Here is a 23,827-nt window from a genome sequence, read left to right as displayed (position 1 = left end):
ATCAAGTCCCCCTCCCTCGTCAGCCCAAAAAGCAATCAGGGTTCTCTGCCCTGTGGGAAGTCCAAGGACCACCCACCTCCATCCAGGTCTAGTAAGGTGAGCATCCACGAAACTGCCTAGGCTCCCACGAAACCCATAGGTCCAGTAGAATCAAAAACCCGTTGCCATTGTTCTTGAGGTCTCAGTAGTCCTCATTGTCCACTATGTTCAGCGAGACCGGTTTTGACCCATACTTCTTCAGTTCTTATCCTGTCACATACACCCAAACCGCCCCAATACAGTTGGCTGTCAGATTCCCACAATAGTGTCCAGACTTTAATTATGTTATATATTGCTTGTGCGACTATTGTGTCATCCTGTTTTCACAATGTTAGAAAACCCATTATAGAATGTGACTATATTAGAAATAATTTTTTTTTAATAATTGTCTTTACTCATCTATTTCCCGAATTTCCTTAAGTCTCCTTATGTCCAGGAAAGCACACTCTGTCCAGTAGAAACACAAACTGTACTTTGTGTTTTAGGGTCTGTTAACACTCTGGGATGTAGCTCTGGACTTCTCCCAGGAGGAGTGGGAATGCCTGGATTCTGCTCAGAGGACTTTGTACATTGATGTGATGTTGGAGAATTACAGCAACCTGGTCTATGTAGGTGAGAACATTTTGCTTGTACAACTCCTAACTCAGGCTTTGTATGTACTTACTTTATAGGTTGTGAACTCTCTGTTAGGCTGTCTTGAAAACAACAGGAGACTAGGGAATGTTTGGTAATAGAAAAGATCTTTATCTTGGTATTTGTTGTTTTTTTCTATTTCTTCTCCATTTTATAGGTGTCATACACCCTTCATTTCAGTTCCATGAGACATTCAGAAACTCATTAGCATATAATATTTCTACTCACATCTTAAAACTCGGTGTCTGCATTACATTTGACATTGTTTTAGTTGCAAGAAAAGTTCAAGATATATAAACTGAAAAATTTCCCTACATATGCTGAAGATTCTGACAGTAAATGCCAATTGGGAAATGGTTCCTATATTTCGCTACTGTGTTCTCTTCATGTACTGGCCACAGTACTGTGTTAAACACCTGTATTCTTTCTAAAAGTTCTAGCGTGTTTCATGGATTGCCTCACAGATCATGTATGCAAGGTAGGCCTGGTCAGCCTTCTGGAAAAAATCAGATTACTCTGTCATGTGGAGAGAAGAGAATAGCAGTGACTAGGGTAAGCTACCGAGTGAGCAGAACAACAGCAATGACTTCAAGTGAAAGAGTAAGAAAGAACTGAGAATGCTTTTGCAATATTCAATTCCACTGGAAAAGTATTACTGATAATTGAACTTAGTATATATAGTAACCTGGATGCATCCTACCTATTGTAATTATTAGAAGATGTGTCTTATACACCTGAATTATGGTGACTTAATACTAGTACAAAATACAATTTTATTTGATGATAGTAGATTGGAATAATTTTATAAAATTCTACATCTAATGTGAGTCCATCCATGAATTAGGATTATTCTGTAATTGCCTTCCTTGCATGTATGTCAATCATGGATAGAAATAAGCCCTGGCTTCCCAAGTGATCTATAACAGTGAGTGGCTCTCAACCTTGGTACCGTAACAACCCATTAATAGAGTTCCTTGTGTTTTGTTGACTCCCTACCATAAAATTATTTTTGTTACTAATGCTTGACTGTAACTTTGCTACTAAGCAATGTCTTAGTTTCTAAGACCATCAGAAATAATGTATTTTCAGACAGTCATGACCCACAGGTTGAGCACTGCTGATCTAGAAACTATATTATCTGGCAGAATACTTGCTTTGCATATATTACTTTTGAAGAATCTAATGTGCTTTTTAGGAAAAAAATAAACCCTTTGATGCTTTTCAATAAGCCGTTAAAAGGAATTGGGTATTCTGAACTATAATCTTTAGCTATACATTGATAGGTAAACACTGTGAATTTAGGATTGGAATAAACTCCATTTCATCAATTTCTGAGAAAAAATACTTAAAAATAGAGACATATATTCTAAATATATGTCAGTAAGCTCTAGCCTAAAGCAAATTACTGATTTCTTAATTACCTGTTTCAGCTTCCTTGAAGGCTATCACTCTGTATTTGTGAGGATCCATAAATTACAGTGATGAAGAAAGTGGACTACTAGGAACTCTAAATAGTTGCTGGTTCGCTTATCTTAAGAGAACATAGGAAGACAATTATTTATCAAGTGGTTTAATCTTGGAATAAGTCCTATTAATCTGAACTGTACTTATTTTCAGAGAACTATTGCATATGTGATCCTGGCCATCAACATGTGAAGAATGAAAAGCAGTGTTGTCAGTGTAATGAGCTTGGCAAAGTGCTTCATGACCCCTCCACGTGTGCACTTTATAGAACAAATGAAACTACAGAACACTCTAATAACTACAGATGCAATAATCACAGGGATGCCTCTATTGACTCATCAAACCCAGATAGACATGACAGCATGCACACTGGAGAAGAACCTTGCAAATCTAAAGACTGTGAGAGATCATTAAATTTGTGTCCCAACATTACTCAAGATCAGAGAGTCCACAATGCAAAGAAAGAGCACAGGCTGGGAAAATGTGATGACTCTTTTGCATCTGCATATAGTCTTTTGCAACAACCAATCTGTATTGGAGAAAAACCACACCAATGTGACAAATGTGGGAAATACTTTAGTACTGCCTCAAGTCTTACTGAACATCAGAGAATTCATACTGGAGAGAAGCCTTACAAATGTCAGGAATGTGACAAATCCTTCACTGTGAAGTCAACTCTTACAAAGCATCAAAGAATTCATACTGGAGAGAAACCCTACAAGTGCAACGTTTGTGAAAAATCCTTTACTCAGTACTCAAGTCTTAAAACTCATCAAAGACTCCATACTGGAGAGAAGCCGTACAGATGCAATGACTGTGACAGATCCTTTACCCACTATTCATCATTTAGAAGACATCAGAAAACTCATTCTCTAGAGGAACTGTACAAATGTAAAGAGTGTGGTAAGTCCTTTCTTGAATCATCACATCTTAAAAGGCATTACAGAATCCATACTGGTGAGAAGCCTTACAAATGTGAGGTCTGTGACAAATCTTTTAATATGTCCTCAAATCTTAGAAATCATCAGAAAATTCATACTGGAGATAAACTTTACAAATGTAGGCAATGTAGCAAATCCTTTAGCCTGGATTCTTATCTTAGAATACATCAGAGAATTCATACTGGAGAGAGACCTTACAGATGCAGAGAATGTGGAAAATCATTTCATCAGTTGTCAGCACTTAAACGCCATCAGAAAATGCATACTGGAGAGAAACCTTACAATTGTACAGAATGTGGCAAATCCTTTACCCAGGATTCACATCTTAGAACACATCAGAGAGTCCATACTGTAGAGAGACCTTACATATGTATTGAATGTGACAAATCTTTTACTGAGTGCTCAACTCTTAGGCAACATCAGAAAATTCATACTGGAGAGAAACCTTACAAATGTATGGAATGTGACAAATCTTTTTCCCGTAACTCACATCTTATAATACATCAGAAATTTCATACTTGTTATATTTCTTACAAATGCAAAGAATGTGACATGTCCTTTATTCAGATTTTGAATCTTAGAAGACACCAAAAAATTCACTCTGTTGAGAAAAATACCATTGCAAATAATGTGACATAGCGTTATCTGAAATTCACAACAATAGAAACAAGGATAAGAAACTTGTGAATGCCTTAAATCTTAAGAAATTTCACAGGATTTATATGAAAATAAAATTCTGCAAAGTAACTGGAAAAGGTTTTGTTGTTTTGCTTTTTCCCCCCCTTTGGGGTGTGTGTGTGATTGCACTGTATGTGAATATTTCTGTGCGCTACATATACCTGGTGTCTGGAGAGGTCAGAAATAGTCATCAGATTTCCCTAAAGGTGGATTTAAAAAAATAAATGCATGTTTGGAATTGAACAAGGGCCCTCTGGAAGAGTAGCCAGTATTCTTAATCACTAATCCATATCTCCAGCCCCTTCCAAAAGCTTCACTAAAAACAATGTGTTCAACATCTAATGATTCATAGTAATGATGAGTGTGGTGGCACAGACCTTTAATCTCAGCTCTTAGGAGGCAAAGCCGGGAGGATCTCCATGAGTTGAGGCTATCCTGGTCTACATAGTGAGTTCACAGACAGCCAGAACTACATAAACACTGTCTGAACAACAAAAAATCATGGGGACAAAAATGTTGTAACATAGGTATGTGATAAACATCACAAAATTTATAGTTCTGGGAAACCATATATAATCCCCATGTGTGGCTGTTCATTGTTCATTGGAAATTCCACCCCTGAAATGCATTCAGTTTGCTAAATTCTTTCCCCGGTGCTGAAATTGCCCACATAAAAGCAAATTCACCATGAAAGAATACAAGAAAATGCTCTCCTAAAGTAAAAAAGAGAAGTTAAGTATTCACTCTATTCGAAAACAATATAACTGCCTTTAACAGCTACTGGACCTTCATGGAGTGAAAGGAGAGTCAGATGAGACCACCCCTCCTCACCACTCGGCCATGATGAAATGATAATTGTCCCAATCTTACACAGTTAACTGTTCTTGGTACTTTTGAGGCAGTTTAAGTCTGTGCGTTACCCACTACTAACTGCAAAGGAGGCCTCTTGCACCAAGGTTGAAAGTAGTGAAAATTGATAATTATAGACATGAATATTTAGAGAGCAGTAACTGCATGATCATTAACAAAACATCAATTTATTCTCCAAGCCATGTTTGCTTTTACCATGTTTTTATACTACAGCTCATGAGTTCCCTTCTATGAAGCAAGCCTCAAATTCAATCAAGGGAGAAGTTGGTTATGCCTGTAGGCAGTGGTGCCAGTATTGCACCAGTGTACACACATCCTTGCTTGTAGGTTGATAATATTGGATGCAGGGTCCAGAATAAGTGAGGCCATTGATGTGTTTTCTCTGATAGCAGCCATCACAGGACCTTGCAGTGTTACAAAAGCTTGCTAGCAAGGAGAGTTCCCTCATAAGTCCAAGATTGCATTCTCTCTATCTTGGAACCAAAATGTTTAGTGTCTTCAACAACAAAATGGTCAGGCAAGAGCACAAGCAATGATATGCTTTGTTTGGGATGTCTCTGGGGCCTACTAGGCAGAGAACTATTAACTGGTAATGAGAATTCCATTTAATAGCCCTGGTGTCTGTGAGTAGCATTATTTGTCCGTGTAGGATACCTCTGTTCAAAATTTTTTGCATTGCATTTCCTATGAACTTGGAAGACAATGAATGGTATTTCATAAGGCTTCTTCATACACTCCTCCTCTTCCTTCTTCCTGTCCATGCCGTGTTAAACATTTAGTATATGGTAGCCAGTGCTCATTCCTTAATAACACACGTGTTCTACAAAGTCATTTAATGTTACTTGAATGAATGTTTTCAAGGCCGACTATTTGATATTGGATAACCAATTAGCATGCTCTTCCCTTGAGACTATTTCTCCTGCTCCCAGTATTCCTCAGTTATCTGTAGTTCTCTGTGCAGAGTTGAGGTTTGTGGGCTTTTCCCTATGCATTTTTGTATGTCCATTGTTTCTGTCCTTTCTCAGCTTCATTTTAGTGGTCATGTAGGTAAGATTTTTATGGAAGTAGCATCTTGCATTATTAGGAGACACAATCTCACATCAAACTTCTGAACCTGTAGTTGTTAAAATCTTTCTGCCTGCATTTTCATTAGTTAGGGTTGATTTTTTTTTTTTGTAGTGGTCTGTGTTGCAAAGAAAAGCTTCCTGAATGAGAAGTGATAACCTGACTGTAGTCTAGTGTGAGGTCAGTGCAGGTAAGCACAGTTGCTGTTGGTTACTGATTTCAACTCCTGTATGGAGTCTAGAGAAATGCCATGTCTTAACCCTTCCTCCCCTTTCCCTTCTCATTTCCTTTCTGCCTCCTCTTTTTCAGTGTTCCCAGAACCTTAGATGAGGTGGTGTAACTGACATTGTTAGGCCTGTGACCACAACCTTACTTATTTTCTGCCACTGAACATTGCTTTAAGTGTTTTACCATCATTTGAGTTTCCTCTTTTGAGATTTCTGTTTAGATCTGTACTCCATTTTAAGAGATTTTGCTTTTGTTTGTTTTTACTTTTTTTGTATCTATTTTTTTTAGTTCTTTATATTTTGTGAATATTAGCCCTCTATTGGGTGTAGAGTTGTGAAGCACAATTAATAAAAACTGAGGATCCGAAATTGGGGTTCAACCTGAAAATCTGAAAAGCAAAACAGCCAGCCCACTTGCTGTTACTTTGACCTCAGTCCAAAAATGGTGATCCTGCCTCCAGGAATCTGAGGAGACTGTCCGTGAGAGCTGTCTTCCCTTGTCTTATATTCCTCTTTAGGGCTGGGATTAAAGGCATGCACCTCTGGGATTAAAAGCATGCACCATCTGGTTTCTATGGCAACTAGTGTGGCTACTGGGATTAAAGGCATGTGTTACCATAATCTGGTCTGTAGGGTTAACCAGTGGGACAGTTTCACTCTCAGATCTTCAGGCAGTCTTTATTAAAATACAATTTAAATGCCACTACAGAGTTGGTGAAAATCGTAGCTTATTTTATAGGCTGTCATTTTGTCAGAATGATGGAGTCCTTTGCTGTGCAGAAGCTTCTCATTTTATGAGGCCACAGTTATTGTTGATCTTAGTGCATGTGCTAACAGTGTTCTGTTCAGAACGTTTTCCTTTTCCAGTGAGCTCAAGGTTATGCCCCATATTCTCTTCTATCAGGTTTTATGTTGATCCATTTGGAGTTGACTTTTGTGTAGTATGATAAGTATGGATGTATGTGTATTAATAACTGACTGACCTTCTTAATTAAAGAACTTGCATAAAGCATTAGGAGAAAGACAACACAGTAGGAAAATTAGAATTTTTTTTGATGAAGCTCTTTAGTCAGTAGAATGTTGTACTAGCCTGTGAAAGAGGGCCTGCTGTTGAATGTCAGTCAGGGAAGGACAGAGCTAAGGGGCTGGACACATATCAAAGTGACATGAAGGAGACCTGTTACTGTTGGGGCAGAGCTTCTGTCATTGTGGGGTCCGTTCCATGACTGAATGTGGGTTGTCACCCCGATGCTGTTTACTCTAGGTCTCCCTATCAAAATTCCCCCTGTATCATTGCTGCCTAAGAGATACCTAGTACAGACCCAGATGAAGAGCACTGTGGGAATTTGATGAGCAAATAGGTAGGGAGAGAAAGATGGATGAACAACAGGGTAGAGGTAAAGGAGGGTGGAAGAAAGGATGTGATGAAGGGATGAGTGAGGAAGAGGGGAAGAAGGGAGGAGGGAGATAGATTTATTTATAGGTAGTGGGAATGCGGGAGGTAGGGCCTGTGTGTAAGCATTCTTCCAAATGGGAGAATTTCTACAATAAATTTCATCTTCCGGTAAGTGCCGTGTGCATGTTCTCTCAGACTCAGTTTCCACATGGGTGCCTACTTTGCAGTGAGATGAACACACTGTTTCCGTCCTTCTTCATGTTCCTCCTGGGTCTCAACCCAAGCCGTCTCCCCCAAAATACCTGCTCCTTCAGTCAATCGTAGTACCAGTTCTTATCCACTTGCTGCCATAGACCTCCAGCCTTTTTATTGGTGTGACATGCAAAAACGTTGGTATCATTCTTGGAACCTCAAATTGTGTGTCTTCTTCTTGTTACGAACTCCCAAGGGTTAAAGCCGTATCATGTTTTAGTCTTAAACTTCGAGTTTCCTCTTTTCTTTCTTTCTTTCTTTCTTTCTTTCTTTCTTTCTTTCTTTCTTTCTTTCTTTTCTTTTTTGCAAATGGATCTAATCTTTAGTCAGACTTCTGTTGTTTATCATTTTTTTCTTCAGGATGTGCTATGTATTTAGGAATACACACACACACATAATAACCATCCATTCATGCAAAAAACTGGCTGTGAATTTAACAGAAACAAAGAATGGTTTTGTGGAAGATTAGGAAAGAGGAAATACAGGAAGAGGGAAATTGTGTTATAATCTGAAAAAATACATAATAATTTTTAAAAACTTATTTATTAAGGACTTAAAGTATAATAGACATTTTGAAATTGTATACTTCTAAAAAATCTTTCTTATTAGGACTCATGAGGTCTCACAATCAGATTGTTTTGGTATTTTGACCATTTTTATTTAACATAATCTCTTTATTGGTTGAGAATTTCACATCATTCCCGAAGGTCACTGTGGTCCTCATGTCTCTGTGTCCTCCAATCCTAGAGTGACAGATACATGCCACTAAGCCTAGCTTTTTTAAGGGTGTAGAGATTTTCTGAACTCAGGGACTCGAGCTTGTACACCCTGATCATCTTTCTAGACTGCATCTTTTTTGTGTAGATTCCTCTAGCCTATGATATGAATTGATTTGTACCACCATGTTGATTGGTAATAGGCCATCAGTGGCTCGCCTGGTGGGTCTTTGAGTGATTTCCTAGTTGGGGAAGAAGCATTGCTTAGCAGAGACTTGAATTTGTCTTTGATGCATCAATGAACACTTTGCTTTTCGTGTTCTCCTTCATAAAGACTCATGGATATAATAGTTAAAAGACATTCAGTGCATGTGTGTGTGCCTGTGTGTCTTTGGTAGTAGATCTAGCAACCATTACACACTGGTTAAGAGATGTGATTCTCACCTGAAATTGACCTAACCCATTTTTTATCCATTTATTATGTATTGGAATGTTACAATGAAATTGTTATGAGCAATATACAGTAACAAATGTTCTAACATACAAAAATTGAAACTAAATTTTAAAAAAGAATAAACAAGTTTTCAAATAAGAAATTGGGCAATAATGAAGAAATAGATAAGACATTTACAAATAAAACCTAGGTTGCAAACCAATAATATAAATGTAACTATGAACAGCAAACCTTAACCCATGGAAACAAAAGCAACAAACTGGAAACAAACTTACTCTAGGAAGGTACAGTAGGTTGGAGATTCCTAATCTATCCGAGTCAGTCCAGCTGCTGCATAGGCTACTCCAAGATACAAGGACAAGAACCCCATTCAGACAGTGCCTAACATGGACTAGTTGCTAGCATTCATCATAATGCCTCCTTCTGATGTCACCACAAGCAACCAACCAATCATGGCTTGTCAGAACTGACAGTGTTTTCTATCAGGTTCTGTACCACACCCAGTACCCCAACTGTTTTTCTCGTGTCTGTTACTAAATCTCAGACCAGAATTAACTGTAAGGAGGAGGGGTTATTTGTGCACAGGCTTTCAAGAGACTCTGAAGCCATGGTGTTGGGAGCATCTTGTTTGCTATAGAGCTGGTAGTTAGGTGGCTGGTGACACAGCATTTAGAGGTTCTCTATCCTCTAGTGACACAGTTCCTCTCTAGCTCCGTGTTCATATGTTTCAAAAATTCCCAAACTGGAAAACAAATTCTCAACAATATTTAACAAATACTTGTTAAATATTTAACAAAGTCACTGTGTTACTGTGAATTAGAAATATTTCGTACAAATTGGGCACTTGCACACATGGGTTTTCAAGGACAGTTGACGGTATATTTTAGGGAACTTGATCTGGTAGAGCCTTAGTGGCAGGAGTACATCACTGGAACTGTCCTTGAGATGAACAATCCTGGTCTTCATCTGCTCAGCCCCTCTGTTTCCTGCTTGAGTTTGAGGATGTGACACCCTGAGACTTCTACTTTTGCCTTCAAGAGTCCAGCTAGCTGCCATGCTTCTGCCCCATTACCATGAGCTCTTATCCCTTCTGAAGATTCCATGGTTTTTATTTTTTTATCACAACAGAAGAATAACCAATACACACGGGTTTACAAAGAGGGTTCCTACCCATTCCTACCTCACGCGTTTAGTCCAGATATCAAGGCAGATTCTTTGCTGTCACACAATCACATGCTGATTGTATCTCTCCACTTATATAACCTGAGAAACAATAACCCCTGCAAATAGCTTCAATCTCAGATTGTTTCCTTTGTCACACAACATAGATCTCATTAACGAAGATTACTTCCTGGTGGCTCAGGACCTTCTTTTCCCTCAGAAACTTTGAAGTTCATGGAGCCATGGTTTGTCTGATGGGAATGAAACTGCTTCAGACTCCCACTGAGTGGCTCTCATTACTAGAGCTAGAGTCTTTTGCCTGGAAGGAGGATCTCTCCTAGTGTCACAGTCCCTCCATAACCTCTCATCTTTACTTCCCTCATCACACACACACACACACACACACACACACACACACACACACACACACCCTAAAACAACAAGAAGAGATATAGATTCCAATGGATCAGCAATGTCTTGAATTGTTACCAGGAAATTTCACTGATGAATCCAGCAAACTAAAGAAATGGCTATAATGATCCACAAATATTCCAGTAGTACATGAAACTGAGGGAAATCTTTTCAAAAAATAAACTCTTTTCAAAAAGTCCTTACTCTAAACAAGTAAAGACACCCTGAAAAATGACAAGTATCTGGCTGTGTCCTTCACTAAGAATATGATAATGCCCTTAAGAAGAGTACTAGATACTTTACTACATATTCAATGATGCATTAAAAAGACCATTCTTTATGATCAAGATGCCTTCGCTAGGAACACAAGAATCAATTCACATACAAAAATTGACAGAACATAGCATACACATCAAGTGAACATAGTCACCCATTAAAAGGAATGAAATGCCTCTACCAGAGACAAACATAGAACTAGAAAAAGTTTTACTGCGAGCAATCTAATTCTACAAATAAAATATATTCATTTTTGTCTACTTCAGGTTATAGTAGGACAAGGGGATGAATTTTTATATAATGGGAGGCATTGGTCACATGGCATGGACAGGAAAGTGACACAGAGTTGGTGAATATTATCACAGGAGGACTATGTAATCCTGATTAGATTCCTCATTGTGTACATAAAATAAACCAGAACACAGGTAATAATTACAAAGAACTGAGGTGAAAAAAATGGAAAATCTCAATCAATGAAGGATTAGAAATATAGTCAAATTTTAAAACTTAAATGTTTTCAAAATATTAATTAATAAATGAAAAACACCAAAAGCCAAAAAAAAAAAAAAAAGAAAGAAAAAAGGAAAACTCACTGTTTCAAGATCGATCTAGTTAGGAAAGTCCAAGTCTATGAGAAATGAGTCCAACTGCTCATCCACCAACCAACTCCTTCTCTGTAGTACAAGGACAAAACTCTGCCTCAAGTAGCACCTTATATGGACTGGTATCTAGTGTACCTCACAATGACTCCTTGTGATGTCACATGCAATGGGCCAATCACAGCTCAGCAAAACCCACTGTGGGTTTTTTTCCCCCACTCTCACTTTCTATCCTGAACAACTATACTAATTCTTCTCATTGCTGTGATCAAATAGCTTTTAATGATTTTCTTCTGAGAGGAAAACTTCTCTAACCTAAGATTGACAAGGGCATAGGGCAACATAATGGGGAAGTTCATGGGACGGACATCAGGACTGTAATGCAGTTGGTTACATGGCATTTTCATCCCCTGTTTCTCCAATCACCTAAACTTTTATTCTATGTCCTATCTATAAGGATTGCACAGTGTCCCCAACAGCACAACCTGATGGGTACCAAATATACATACCTATGTAAAGTGATGGCATTCCACATCAAATCCCTTTTATTGATCCTTGCCACTTCAATAATATTAATAAGCGTAAAAAAAGCCTAGGTACAATGATATACTGGAGGCATTTTGAGCTTTATGGGGTAATGGGAACAGATATATTAACTGCTTCTAGCTGAATGGAAATGAATTTTTCATGGAATTTCACTTCAGCTTTCAATTTTGGTAGCAGTTTTACCTTTTGCAGACTGAGCTCACCATAACTACTTTCAGGGCCAAGGCTTTTATGTTGAATTTTAGAGTGGTGAGTTTACAGCAGAGCAGAGACAATGGCATTGTGATGCTCTAAATCTCACAGCACATCAGCATCTCCCATCTCTGATGGTTATGAGACTTCAGTCATTGCCTGGGAGTTAGTTAGTTCATGTGTCTCTGACATGCTCCTGTCTTCTCTAAGTAGCATCACTGCAAACTTTAGTATGTTTTTATGGTCAGCCAGTCTCCACACAACTTCTGAATGTCCTATTCCTTAAACAGTCTTATTCTATTTTTCTATTTCTGACTCCCATCCTTTAACTGTAAAAGATGGGGCTGCTTAAGTGACCCTGATCATGTTCCGGAGTATCTATGAAGGGGTTCTTTTTCTTTGTCGTCATTGATTGCAAGAACTTTCCAAAGCATAAACTCAGCGCTGTTCATTTGTGGAAAAGGGTGGATAGAGAGCAGGCATGGAAGGAATCAGGGTTCAGTTCATGCTGGGTGTTGAAGAGGATGGCATTCAGACAGGATGGCAGGCAGAGTTGGGGAAGATGGAGGAGGCCTGTTTCAAGGAAAGTTCAAGGACTATCCCAGCACTTGTATGGCTTGTCTATGGCAGATCAAAGCCAGGACAGGGTTGCTTTGTTTTCAGATCTTGGCACATGGGATATATACTAGGGCAATGAGGACTCGCAGGTCTAAGCCCCTGCTTTGTCTTCCACTGTTGTAAGGTCTAAACCTCAATGTCAGGCTCACCACATTGCCTAAAATCTTCTGAGCATTTAAGATCTGGAGATTGTTGACCCTGGGGTAATGAAGACTGTAGAATATTTTCAAGCTTGTGTTCAGTGAACCCTGACATTCTGCAGTTCAGTCACAATCTCAATTTGAGGGGGAGTGGTTAGATGAAAGGTGGGGGCCCAACAGCCTCATGGAGAACTGAAAATGAGCAGTGTTCTCCTTTTGTCTTCTCCACAGAATCATGTGTTCCATAGAAGTTATCAATTCAGTTTGAGTCAGAATCTTTAGTTGTGTCTTAAGTGTGAATCTGGGTACTGGAAAGGTGTCCAAGGCTGGCTCAGTGATGGCTGCAGGAATGAAAAGATACGTGAATGTGAAGACAAATTCCCCAGTCCCTCCATTATGGTTGAGGAACCCTTGCCTTGTATAAAGCATAAACTCCCAAGGTCTGAGCTGATGGATTCCTAACCAGATGAATGGAAAATTCATTATGTCTTCTCTTGGCCATATCTCATGATCTGTTACAAATTGAGAGCAACATCCCACAGGTCACACAGCATCACAGCAGCCTTCAGTGATTATCTCAGGACCACTGGAGCAAGATGAATGAACAAAGCTCCTCAGATCCTTGACTTTGAGCAACTTACAGAGGTGTTCCGTGAGACTTCTAGATCTTTCCTCTTGCAACTAAGTCAAAGGTGTGTTAGTGCAGCAAATGAAGTCGCAAGGCCTCTCACCCATCTATACTTTGGTATAAGTTACTGTGAAAACATTTTACCTTTCTTCAATCTCCCTGCTCTGCTTATTTTTAACACCCATAGAGCCCTCATGTATGGATTCCATCTGTTTCTGGTGGAGTAGGTTTAGTAGATCCCATAGTCATTTGTCCTTTGGTCATGGAATGTGTGTGTGTGTGTGTGTGTGTGTGTGTGTGTGTGTGTGTGAGAGAGAGAGAGAGAGAGAGAGAGAGAGAGAGAGAGAGAGAGAAATACAGAGACAGAGAAATACAGAGACAGAGACAGACAGACAGACAGACAGAGAGGGAGAGCGACAGAGAAACAGAGAGAGACAGAGACAGAGCTTTGATTGTAAGGCAGCAGACAGTCAGCATGACCCAACTCCATTCTTGTGTGGATGTGTGGTATTGTCTGTAGGGAATGGGGTTCCTAGTATGATGTGACACCTAGCCATGTATGTGTATTTTAAGTTTTACTCTAGGGAAGGTGATATGGAGGAAGACATGATACTCTGGATATATATGGGGTCCTCTGACTATAGGGGGGATATACCTAGAAGATTCTATGCATATAGGTTTTGTTGTAAGGGAGGGTCGTTCCAGCAAGACCTGGTAGGAAGCCATATATGTGTGTGAGGGGCTTTGGCTGTAGGGTGGGTTTCAAGAACTATTGGGCATCACTTCAACATAACTAAAACATCGCCTTTCACACACACAGTTAGGTGTCAGGTTCTGATAAACTTCTTATTCTTTCACAGTTCTAACTCCACACAGGGCTAAGGTGTCAGGAGTAGCAATATAGTCCTACGCTTACAGTCAAGCCATATACATAAACATGGCTATTCGTCAGATCCTGCCAGGAATCCCCTCTTCTAAATCAATGACACACCGAGAAGTAGGTTTTAGTTTCTACTGGGTACACTTCTCCTTAGTCCAAAGATCCATCCACAGAGCTAGGGAAAAACTACTGGGACCTCACTGTCTGGTGAGGGCTCCTACAGGCCTTCTTCCATGATTGCTTGCATATGTGTATTTGTGTGTGTTTGTATGTTTGATTGTGTGAACCTGGGATTTTACCGTGGGGGATGAAGTACATAGCAGATCATAAACCTAAATGTATTGGTATATATGGAACTTTGGTTGAGAGGGTAGAGATAAATGCCAGAACCTATCACTTGCCTTATATGAATATGGGGAGCTGTGTCCGGGGCATTTGCCTGTAGGCAAGGGGTTTTCCTAGCAGGATATGACACCCATCACATCACCTCCTATGGTGCCTGCATGATCTCATGTAGGCTGTGGCACAAACTTCAAGGAAGAGTGCCCACAGAGATGGTGTGTGTGTGCTGTGCTTCCTGCATTGGAGCCCTTGCACTTTTGGCATTACCTGCTTCTTAGAACATTACTGTGTTCTAAGGAATACAGTCTGGTTTCTTCTGGAAGGGAAGATAGTATGTTTGAGTTTCCGGAGTCTACTGATGAGCCATTGCCATATATAGGAGTATATGATGCTAATAGAGGAAGATGGGTTAACATTCAAGGCAAAAAGGTTTCCAGGTTTAATCTGGTGGTTAATAAATAAAGAACAAAAGGCAAACTTAATTAAGCAATTAAGACAGATTCAGCCAAGATAGGGTAAGGATAGAAGAGAGAGAAAAATTCCTGTAATGTCTTGAGATTGGTTTGGGTGAAGGTTTGAAAAAGAGTTAGAAATATGGAGAAGGAAAGAAGTTCTTCTGCATAGATTGCAGAAATATAAAAAGACTTCAGACTGTGTGACTATTAACCACAACTGCTTGCCCTTAGCTCAAAATGCTATGAACTCAATGCCATGAACCCATAGCCTAGATAAATATTTATATTGAAACTAATGCCAAGCCATGTCTAGCATAACCAACCGTGCAAACTCACACTGGGGACATCTGTCTGATGAAATTCTATTCTCATGTATCTGATATAATGATTCTAAGAATAACCTGTATCACATGCAAAATAATACATGCTGTTAAGCACTTTTTTCTGTATAAAGGATGAGTCTCATGCCTGGCAAAGACGCATTCAGATGCAATTCTTTTGAGTTTTGTGTCTGTCATTCTCCGACTCTTTACCCACCTATTCCAGAGACCCTGTCCCATTGGTCCCAGTACCCCCAGATAAGCTGGTCCATTGCAGACATCTGTCTCTGGGCACAGGACTTTATCTGCATGGCAGTGGATCTCTAGGAGGACATGATACCTAGCTGTGTCGGAGGATATTAGCTGTAGGGGAGGGTGGCCCTAACAGAAGGTGACACCTAGTCCTGTTTAGAAGACTTTGGCTCTAAGGCTGTTAGAATTCTAACAGGGCCTGCCACCTAGGTGCACTAGTGTGTGTGTGTGTGTGTGTGTGTGTGTGTGTGTGTGTGTGTACTTGTGGATGAGGGATTATATAACAGTACTGAATAGCTACATGTAGTGGAGAGCTTTGTCTGTAATGAAGGCAATATCTTAAAAGACCAGTTACATTGTATGTATTTGGGAGTCTCTGGCTCTAGGCAAGGGTATACCCATCAGGACATGGACTTAGATGTTCATATGTACATAGATGTGTGTGTGTTTGTATGTATGTATGTATGAGTGCAGAAGGATAGACTAACCAGTTATGTGCAAGGCGAACTTTGCCTGTAGTAGAGGAAATTTCTTGAGGACCACTCAGTCACCCAGCATTTATCTGGGAGTCCTTGGTTCTAGGGGAGGGTATACCTAGCAGGATATTGGCTTAGATATATGCTCATAAATACTTGTGTGTGTGTTTGTGTGTGAGGGAGGGAGGGAGGGAAAAAGGAAGAAGAGTGGGAGAGGGGGAGGGAGAGGGAGAGGGGAAGAGAGAGATAAAGGAAAGAATTCCTAGCAGGAGAGGTACTTAGTTGGCTGTATGTAAATAGGCTTTGGCTACATGTGGGATACCTCACAGGACCTAATACTTACAGGTGTATGTGGCATTTTTGTTGTATTGGGGATATCCCCACCTTACAAAACTAGACACCCTGAAGTGGGTGTGAGGCTTTCATTGTATGGGGGCTACCTTCCAGGACGTGGTGACTAGCTGAGAGTACGTTGAGTATGTGTATGGGTTTATGGGAGCATGCATACCTGAGTGTGTTTCTGAGTGTGTGACAGTGTGCCTGGCATTCAATTATAGGGAAGGGGGTGCATACTGGTTAACTAGATGTATAAGTGTATTGGACTTTTGAATCTAGGGGAAGAGGTACCTAACAGGACCTGACACCTAGCCCTGAGTAGCCTTGGCTGTAATGGACTGAGAACAGCAAAACCTGACATAGAACTATCTCTCTCTCTCTCTCTCTCTCTCTCTCTCTCTCTCTCTCTCTCTCTCTCTCTCTCTCTCTCTCTCTCTCTCTCTGTTTGACTTAGGGGATGGACGTCTGACAAGGGCAGCAAATTGATGGTTGTGTGAAATAGAGCTTGAGGACCTGACAGCCAGCTGAGAGTTCATGAGTATGTGTGCATGGGTTCATATAAGCATGTGTGCCTGAGTGTCTTTGTAAATGTATGACTGTATACCTGGCATTTGCCTATAGGAGAGGTGTACATACCAGTACTAGTAAACTAGCTTGTGTATGGGTATTGGACCTTTGGATGTAGGGGAAGAGGTACCTACAAGGACCTGATACCTACCTCTGTGTGTCTGTGGCATTGCTGTAGCTAAGGGGATGCCTATCAGAACTTGTCACCTAACCATGCATGTATAAGTATTTGTAGGGGAAGAGATAAATCAGAACCTGGCATGTTTTATATGCATAATAGGTGAATTGTGTATTGCCTTTGTGACTGTAGGTAAAAGGATATTTAGAAATAGCTAATACCTAGCTTTGTGCATGGGGCTTTAGTAGTAGGGCCATTGATCTCTTGGAGGACAGGCTGCCTCACTATGTGAGAGGAGTATTTTCTTTATGGGAGGCTTGACCTAACAGCACCTGACACCTAGCCCTGTGTTTTTGACATTAGCTGTAAAAGGCAGGATTCATAGCAGGACCGACTGCCTATCGATGTGGGGGTGGATTTCAATTTGAGTGTGGGGACACTTTGCAGAATATGATACCTTGCCTTGTTGGCAAAGAGAAAACTTTGCTTCTGAATACATTAGAAATAAAGTCAAGGGCTAAAGAGACGGCTCAGAGGTTAAGAGCACAAACTGCTTTTCCATAGGTCCTGAGTTCAATTCCCAGCAACCACGCGATGGGTCACACTCATCTGTAATGAGATCTGGTGCCCTCTTCTGGTCTGCAGGCATTACATGCAGGCAGAACACTGTATACATAATAAATAAATCTTCATAAAAATAGTCAAATTTCTCCCCCAGGCCTGTATTCTTCAAGTGCCAAGTTTCTTGTTTTCTACCCGTATTCTCCAAAATCATACAAGTCCATCTTTTTGAAGATACTTTCTCAGAACTACATCACTAATAATATCCTGAACCTGGAATTTTATATGCATAAACGTTGACTTATTTTCTGCATTACATTTACCTTATCTTAAAATTTAGATTTATCTATTTAGTGTCGTAGGACATACTTTTATCCCCAAACAAAGGAGGTGGAGGCAGGAAGAGTGTAAGATTGAGGACAGTCTTGGGATATTGTCCTGGTATGTTTTCTGCTGCTGATATACATCATGAAGAAAATCGATGTGAGGAAAAGTTTATTTGGTTTAAATGTCCCAATCAAAGTCTGTCATTTTGAGAAGTTGGGGAAGGAACTCAAGCATGAGCTGAGACAGAAAACGTGGAGCAAATCTGGCTTGGTTTTTTTGATTTGCTGAGTTTACTATAGGATTCAGGAATAACTAGAAGGGGTGGAGTTACCCACATGGGCTGGGATCTCCCACATCATTAATCAAAAAAAAAAATGGGTCCTGAGACTGGTCACGAACTGCAAAGTCACAAGCCTAGGGTCAGATGTTCAGCATATTAACCCTCTTTGTTAGTGAGCCATCTTCCTAAATGGATGGTAAATGGATGGATTAGGAAAAGATGATATGGGGTAAGTGAGCCCAGATCCATAAAGGCAAATGCTGCAAGTTCTTTACATCTTCTCTCCTTAACTCCCAATCTTTGGATATGAGTATAAAATATGGAGGAACAGATAAGGACGGAGCTACCTAGCATGACTGAATACCTTGATCTGAATGTGTAAGTGGGGCTCTCACTGTAGGGATGGGGCACCTAACAGGACTTGAAGCCTAACTCTGTATGTGTTTGTACGGCATTGGATGAGTGGGAGGAAATATGTGGTAGATCCAGACACAGCCATGCTTGTGCATTAGGCTTTGGTTACTGGAGAGGGGCACCTAGAAAGATCTGTATCTAGATTCCTGTGTGGGGCTTTGCTTTTAGAGAAAGATACCTAGTAGGAATTGACATCTAACTGATGGGGGTAAGGTAGGAGTTAGGGGTGAGTTCCTACCTAGCAATTCACACAACTAGCCCCATTTCAGGAGTTTTGCCTGCAGGGAGGAATTGACATGAAAAGCCAGACATAGTCATGCATGTACTTGTGATGGTTAAGCTGTAGGGCCTAGATGTGTGTGTGTGTGTGTGTGTGTGTGTGTGTGTGTGAGAGAGAGAGAGAGAGAGAGAGAGAGAGAGAGAGAGAGAATGACTGTATATGGGGACTGTGCTGTAGAGAAGTTTGTACCTAGAAGGATTTGAAACATACATGTGAGTGATATGCTCTATTTGTAGACAAGGGGATGCACAGCAGGGCCTGACACCACGCCTACCATGTGATACTAGGTTTTGGCAGTAAGGGAGGGGGTACCCTGCAGGATCTGAAACCTAACCATGTATGTGCATGTGGAGCTTTGGCTGTAAGAGAAGAGATAAATAGCAGAACCCGACACTTGTTTGTAGGAATATGGGGGTTATGGGTTTAGGTGATAGTATGTAACACCTAGTTGTGTGCTCTATGAGGGTCTTAGTTGTAGGGGAAGGTTATGTCCTAGGAACTGATATGTAGACTTGTATGTATATGTTGGGCTTCCACTGTATTCGGAAAAGGGTACCAAGCAGAGAATTCAAGTGTGTATGACACTTTCTATGTAAGGCAGGCAGGGAATACCCAGCTGGTCTTGACACCTAGTTTTATGTGTGGGATTTGTCTGTAGGAGAGGGTGTGCCTAGCAGGGGATGATACCTAGGTGTGTGTCTTCTGTTTTTATTTATTTATTTTTTTTTAATTTCATCGACGTTGGTCTATGGAAATGATGATTTGGGGCAGCAATATTTCATCTTAGTTTGTGTTTGGGCTATGTAAGGTAGCGTCAGGATTTGTGTGGTGGTTCTATTTTTCTGTATGAGTTTATAGGCCAGGACACTAGATTCGCAAAATGAGGCGATAGACTGGACAATTTAATCCGAAGTGATCAAAACTCAGGATAAGATGGTCAGAAACGGAGGTGCAGCGTCCTCCTAGATCCAGTTCTGCTCTAGGCTGGCAGCAGGCATGTGGGGAGGCTGTGCAGAGCGGGTCCAAGGCGGCCTGACAGCTGGAGCTGTGTGGAAGGCGGCCTGAGAAGGAGGGAAGGTTCAAAAGGGTCTGGACACCCAACCGGAAACAGCTGTTGGAGGAGGTTGTTGGCAATTGGTGACATGTAGAGGAAGTGAGTGACTGGGCGGGATTAGGGAGTGACAAACCGGAAGCTGGGAGATCACGAAACTGCTGCCCGGTTGTTTGTGCAGAGGAGTCTAAAAACTGAAGTTCTAAGTACTAATTCCCTGTCGGGGTCCTGCACCTGCACCGTGTGGAATCGCGTGGTGCAGAGGACGCGGTGGGGTGTCGCAGGCCCGGAAAAACCCTCCTGAGCTGCAGTCGCCAAGCCGGGCGGCCTGGGAAAGTCAGCAGTGCAGCTGCGGAAACCGCTGCCCGGCGGCCCTGGAACCTCCCAGGTCAGAGGAGCTGCGGGGCTGGGACCCAGGAGGGAAGGGACCAGGGGTCAGAGAAGTTTATCTGTTGTTCATAAGGAAGTCGGGATTTGTTCAGCGGTGATGTCTTCCCTTGATAAATTTTAGATCATATGAACTGTACTAATCCTGATTTTTTTCAAAGATCTTCTGGCTGACAAAATATTCTTATAAACATAGTGTAGTAGAATATTTGAATATATCTGTTGATATTTGCAAAGACTGTTCCCTACCTTATGGTGTAAAGGACAAAGCTCTTGATATTTATATTCATGCATGCTAACTGCCCTGTTATATCTTGGAGAATTGGGGACATGGCATTCCAAGAGATCTTTTAGATATTAGTCTTGAAAGGAATGTTTGCAGATTTTTTTTGATTGATTCATCTTAACCCGCAAACATTAACATTTAAAAAGTAAGCATTTTATCCACCATTAATTTTCCATCAGAGTCATATGCACTATGTAATGCAAATATAGCATTCTGAAAAGTGTCTTTGCCAGACCTGGTGGCACAGGCCTTGAATACCAGAACTCTGGAGGCAGAGGCAGGCAAAGCTGAGTAAGTTTGAGGCCAGCCTCATGTACATAGTGAGTTCCAGGTCTTCCATAGCTGTATTGTAAGACCTTGTCTCACTATATATAAAGTGTTGTCTTGGCTGAGTTCTGAATGTTGCACCTAGAGTCTGGAAAGTACAGTATGCTGTTTGAGGGTATCAGGTCACACTATTTTCAGTTAGAAAAGGCATTATAGGCCAGGTGGTGGTGGCACATACCTTTAATCAGCACTAGGGAGGCAGAGGCAAGTAGGTCTCTGAGTTCAATGCTAGCCTGGTCTACAGAGCAAGTTTCAGGACAGCAAGGGCTACACAAAGAAACTCTGTCTTGAAAAAAACCAAAAGAGAAGGAAGGAAGGAGGGAAGAAGGAAGAAACATTATAGTGTAGGATAATATTAGAATACATCTTTTGAATTATAGTCATTCATATATATCAGAAAAATTTTCATAATAGTATTTTGTCTCCTTGATTTAAGAAAAGTACTTTATCCATCGAATATGACCAAATTGTTATTTTTTGGTTATTGTGTTTGTTTTGTTTGAGACCCAGACTCATAGTGTTGCTGTCTGGCCAAAACTTACCTGGTAGACCAGACTGGACTGGAACCAACAGAGCTCCTCCCATCTCTGTCTCTGGAGGTGTGCATCAACACAACCATTCAAACCACTGTCTTTTTAGTTGTGGTCTGTTGACAGCCAGTGGTGAGACTGTGGGCTTCTCCCAGGAGGAGGGGCCAGGCCTGGACCCTGCCCTAAGGGCTTTGTGCTGTCACTGGATGCTGCAGAATTGCAAGGGTGCTTTCTGTGGGTGAGAACAGTTTGCCTGTAGTCTCCTTTGTTCCTTTTCAGCATTTCTTGGCAAATTACTGTGCAAGTGTATGAGCTTTGTGTGAGTGAGTCTCACAGAGTAAAGTGAACTCCTCAGAGGAACAATGAAATTTTTCATGAAATGTTTTCTTTTTCCTGTGTGTCCCTGGGGAAGTGTGAGGCTTCCATCATTGGGTCTATGAAAAATTCAGAGCCTTCCTAGTGTATAATAGTCTCATTCCAATAATTCAGCTTTGTTTCTACCCCTGAGATTTGGTTTGAATTGAGCTGTGGTTGGAATTGAGATTCAAGTGATGCTAACTGAAAGTGCTTTCTAAATATTCTTAGTATTCTGACACTGCAGGACAATCCGGGAATCACTCTTAAAATCCTGTGTTCTGTTTTCTCTTTATCTGCTGTGCATAGTACTGTGTAAGAAATCTAGATGCTTCCTGAACAATCTCTTTGTCACTTGCAGGGCTCACTGATCACCCAGACCTGCTCACCTGTGGAGAACACAGAACCCTGGAAGATGGAGCAGGAGGAGGCAGTAGTTAAGGATACAGGTATGGTGGAGGGATTGGTGAAGGGATGGCAGGGTGTTCAAGTGAATGTGGAAGTGGGATATGAAATCAATTTTGCCACATTCTCTTTCACTAGAAATAATTCTGGAGGTTTCCACTGAGAAAAATCTCCTTATAGGATTATCCTGTTGTAGGTATGAGAAGAGGTTCTAAGGAAGAATTGACACGGAGGCAAATAAAATTGTATTTGACGATCATGTGAGTGATGCTGTCCTTACTCCATTCACATCACTGATCATGTCATCATACCAATATTAATTGGTTTTCATGTCTGTGACTGTAATGTATTACAAAACGATCAAAATTAGGACTTCTAGATTTATTCTTTTTTTTCAGAGTCTTGAAACTTTTGGTATTCTAGCACATTCTTTACCTTTTAGTGTTAATGTTTGTTCCTGAAAATGATGCCAATAGAATTTTGATAAGAATCAGGAAGTATATTTACAGACTGTTAAACTCCATCTGTGCTCTCTTCCCATGGATATCTGCCACTGTCTGTTGTCATGACAACTCCATGTGGTTTCCATTGCTGTAAATGTAATATACTGTGAGATCACCTCTAAGTTTGTCCCTCATAGTATTTTCCAAGTTTGTATTTTCAGAATTACTATCTGTAAAATATGCAAATAGGATTATAATGGGAATTGTTTGGAGTCTTAGAGAAGACAGACCTTCTAGGTTGTCTCCTTGTGTTTGAAAAGAATGTGAGGCAATGTGCCAGTTTTCAAATGTTGTATGTATTCTCCTGGTTTTTGTCTGCTATTGATGTCTGCATATTTTTGATATGCACTCATGTTGATCAAAGAACGTTCTATCCAATAAACCATATTATCATTTGCTAATACTGCTTATTTTATATTTGCATACATGTGTGTGTATTACAGACTTGTACCCTTAGTACTATCATGCAGTACAGATCATTGTTGTGGTTCATTGGTGTCATAGGTGGAGAGGACTGTTGATTGGCCCCTTACTTTGGAAGCTTGCATGTTGCTTTCTGGTATCATGAAAGCTAATCCCCAGGAAGGTTTTAAGGTCATAACCATCTCTAGTCCTCTGGGATCTGTGACTGAAGTGCATGGCTTCTTCAACAATAGAACTTATCTTCTGCCTCTAGGAAGCCAATATGGGCAACAGCAATAGCCTACGTTTTGGGAGTCTCTTGGAAAACAATTTCTGAGTAGGCTTCTTATGGCTTGGGTGTGGATGGTTTTGGTAGAAAGTCTATGGCTCTTGCGATGAGTACCATAAGCCCAGATGGATTTTTTTTATTTAACTATAAATGTATCTGTATGCACATATTTTTTTGGATGGATAATAGTATCTTTTTGTAAATTTTGTAAATTAGACATTTTTACTGTCATTTTACCCTCCTTCTGTGTTTATGTCTCTTCTCCATCATTAAATCCCTCACCCCTGTTTCTCCATTCCCCCCTTTAGACTATTTGTTCCATGTTATTCCCTTTTTTATTACTCTCACACAGCCCACACTGGACTGTCTTTATTTTTCT

General features: G+C 40.5%; 1 protein-coding gene across 1 annotated transcript in view; it reads left to right on the top strand.

Moving 5' to 3' along the window:
• LOC126494773 (uncharacterized) overlaps positions 1-23,827 on the top strand; it is a 49,138-nt gene that overhangs the window by 14,542 nt on the left and 10,769 nt on the right. Inside the window, 5 exon segments of the mRNA XM_050132185.1 lie at positions 525-651; positions 2,290-3,687; positions 3,690-3,820; positions 20,270-20,353; positions 22,211-22,298. Coding sequence (XP_049988142.1) covers positions 525-651; positions 2,290-3,687; positions 3,690-3,820; positions 20,270-20,353; positions 22,211-22,298 — 1,828 coding nt within the window.

The sequence above is a fragment of the Alexandromys fortis genome, unplaced genomic scaffold (assembly GCF_014885135.2).
Source record: "Alexandromys fortis isolate MF-2015 unplaced genomic scaffold, M_Fortis_MF-2015_v1.1 scaffold_396, whole genome shotgun sequence".
Lineage (NCBI taxonomy): Eukaryota > Metazoa > Chordata > Mammalia > Rodentia > Cricetidae > Alexandromys > Alexandromys fortis.
The sequence above is the reverse complement of the archived record's forward strand: the minus strand, read 5'-3'. Positions and strand labels throughout refer to the sequence as shown.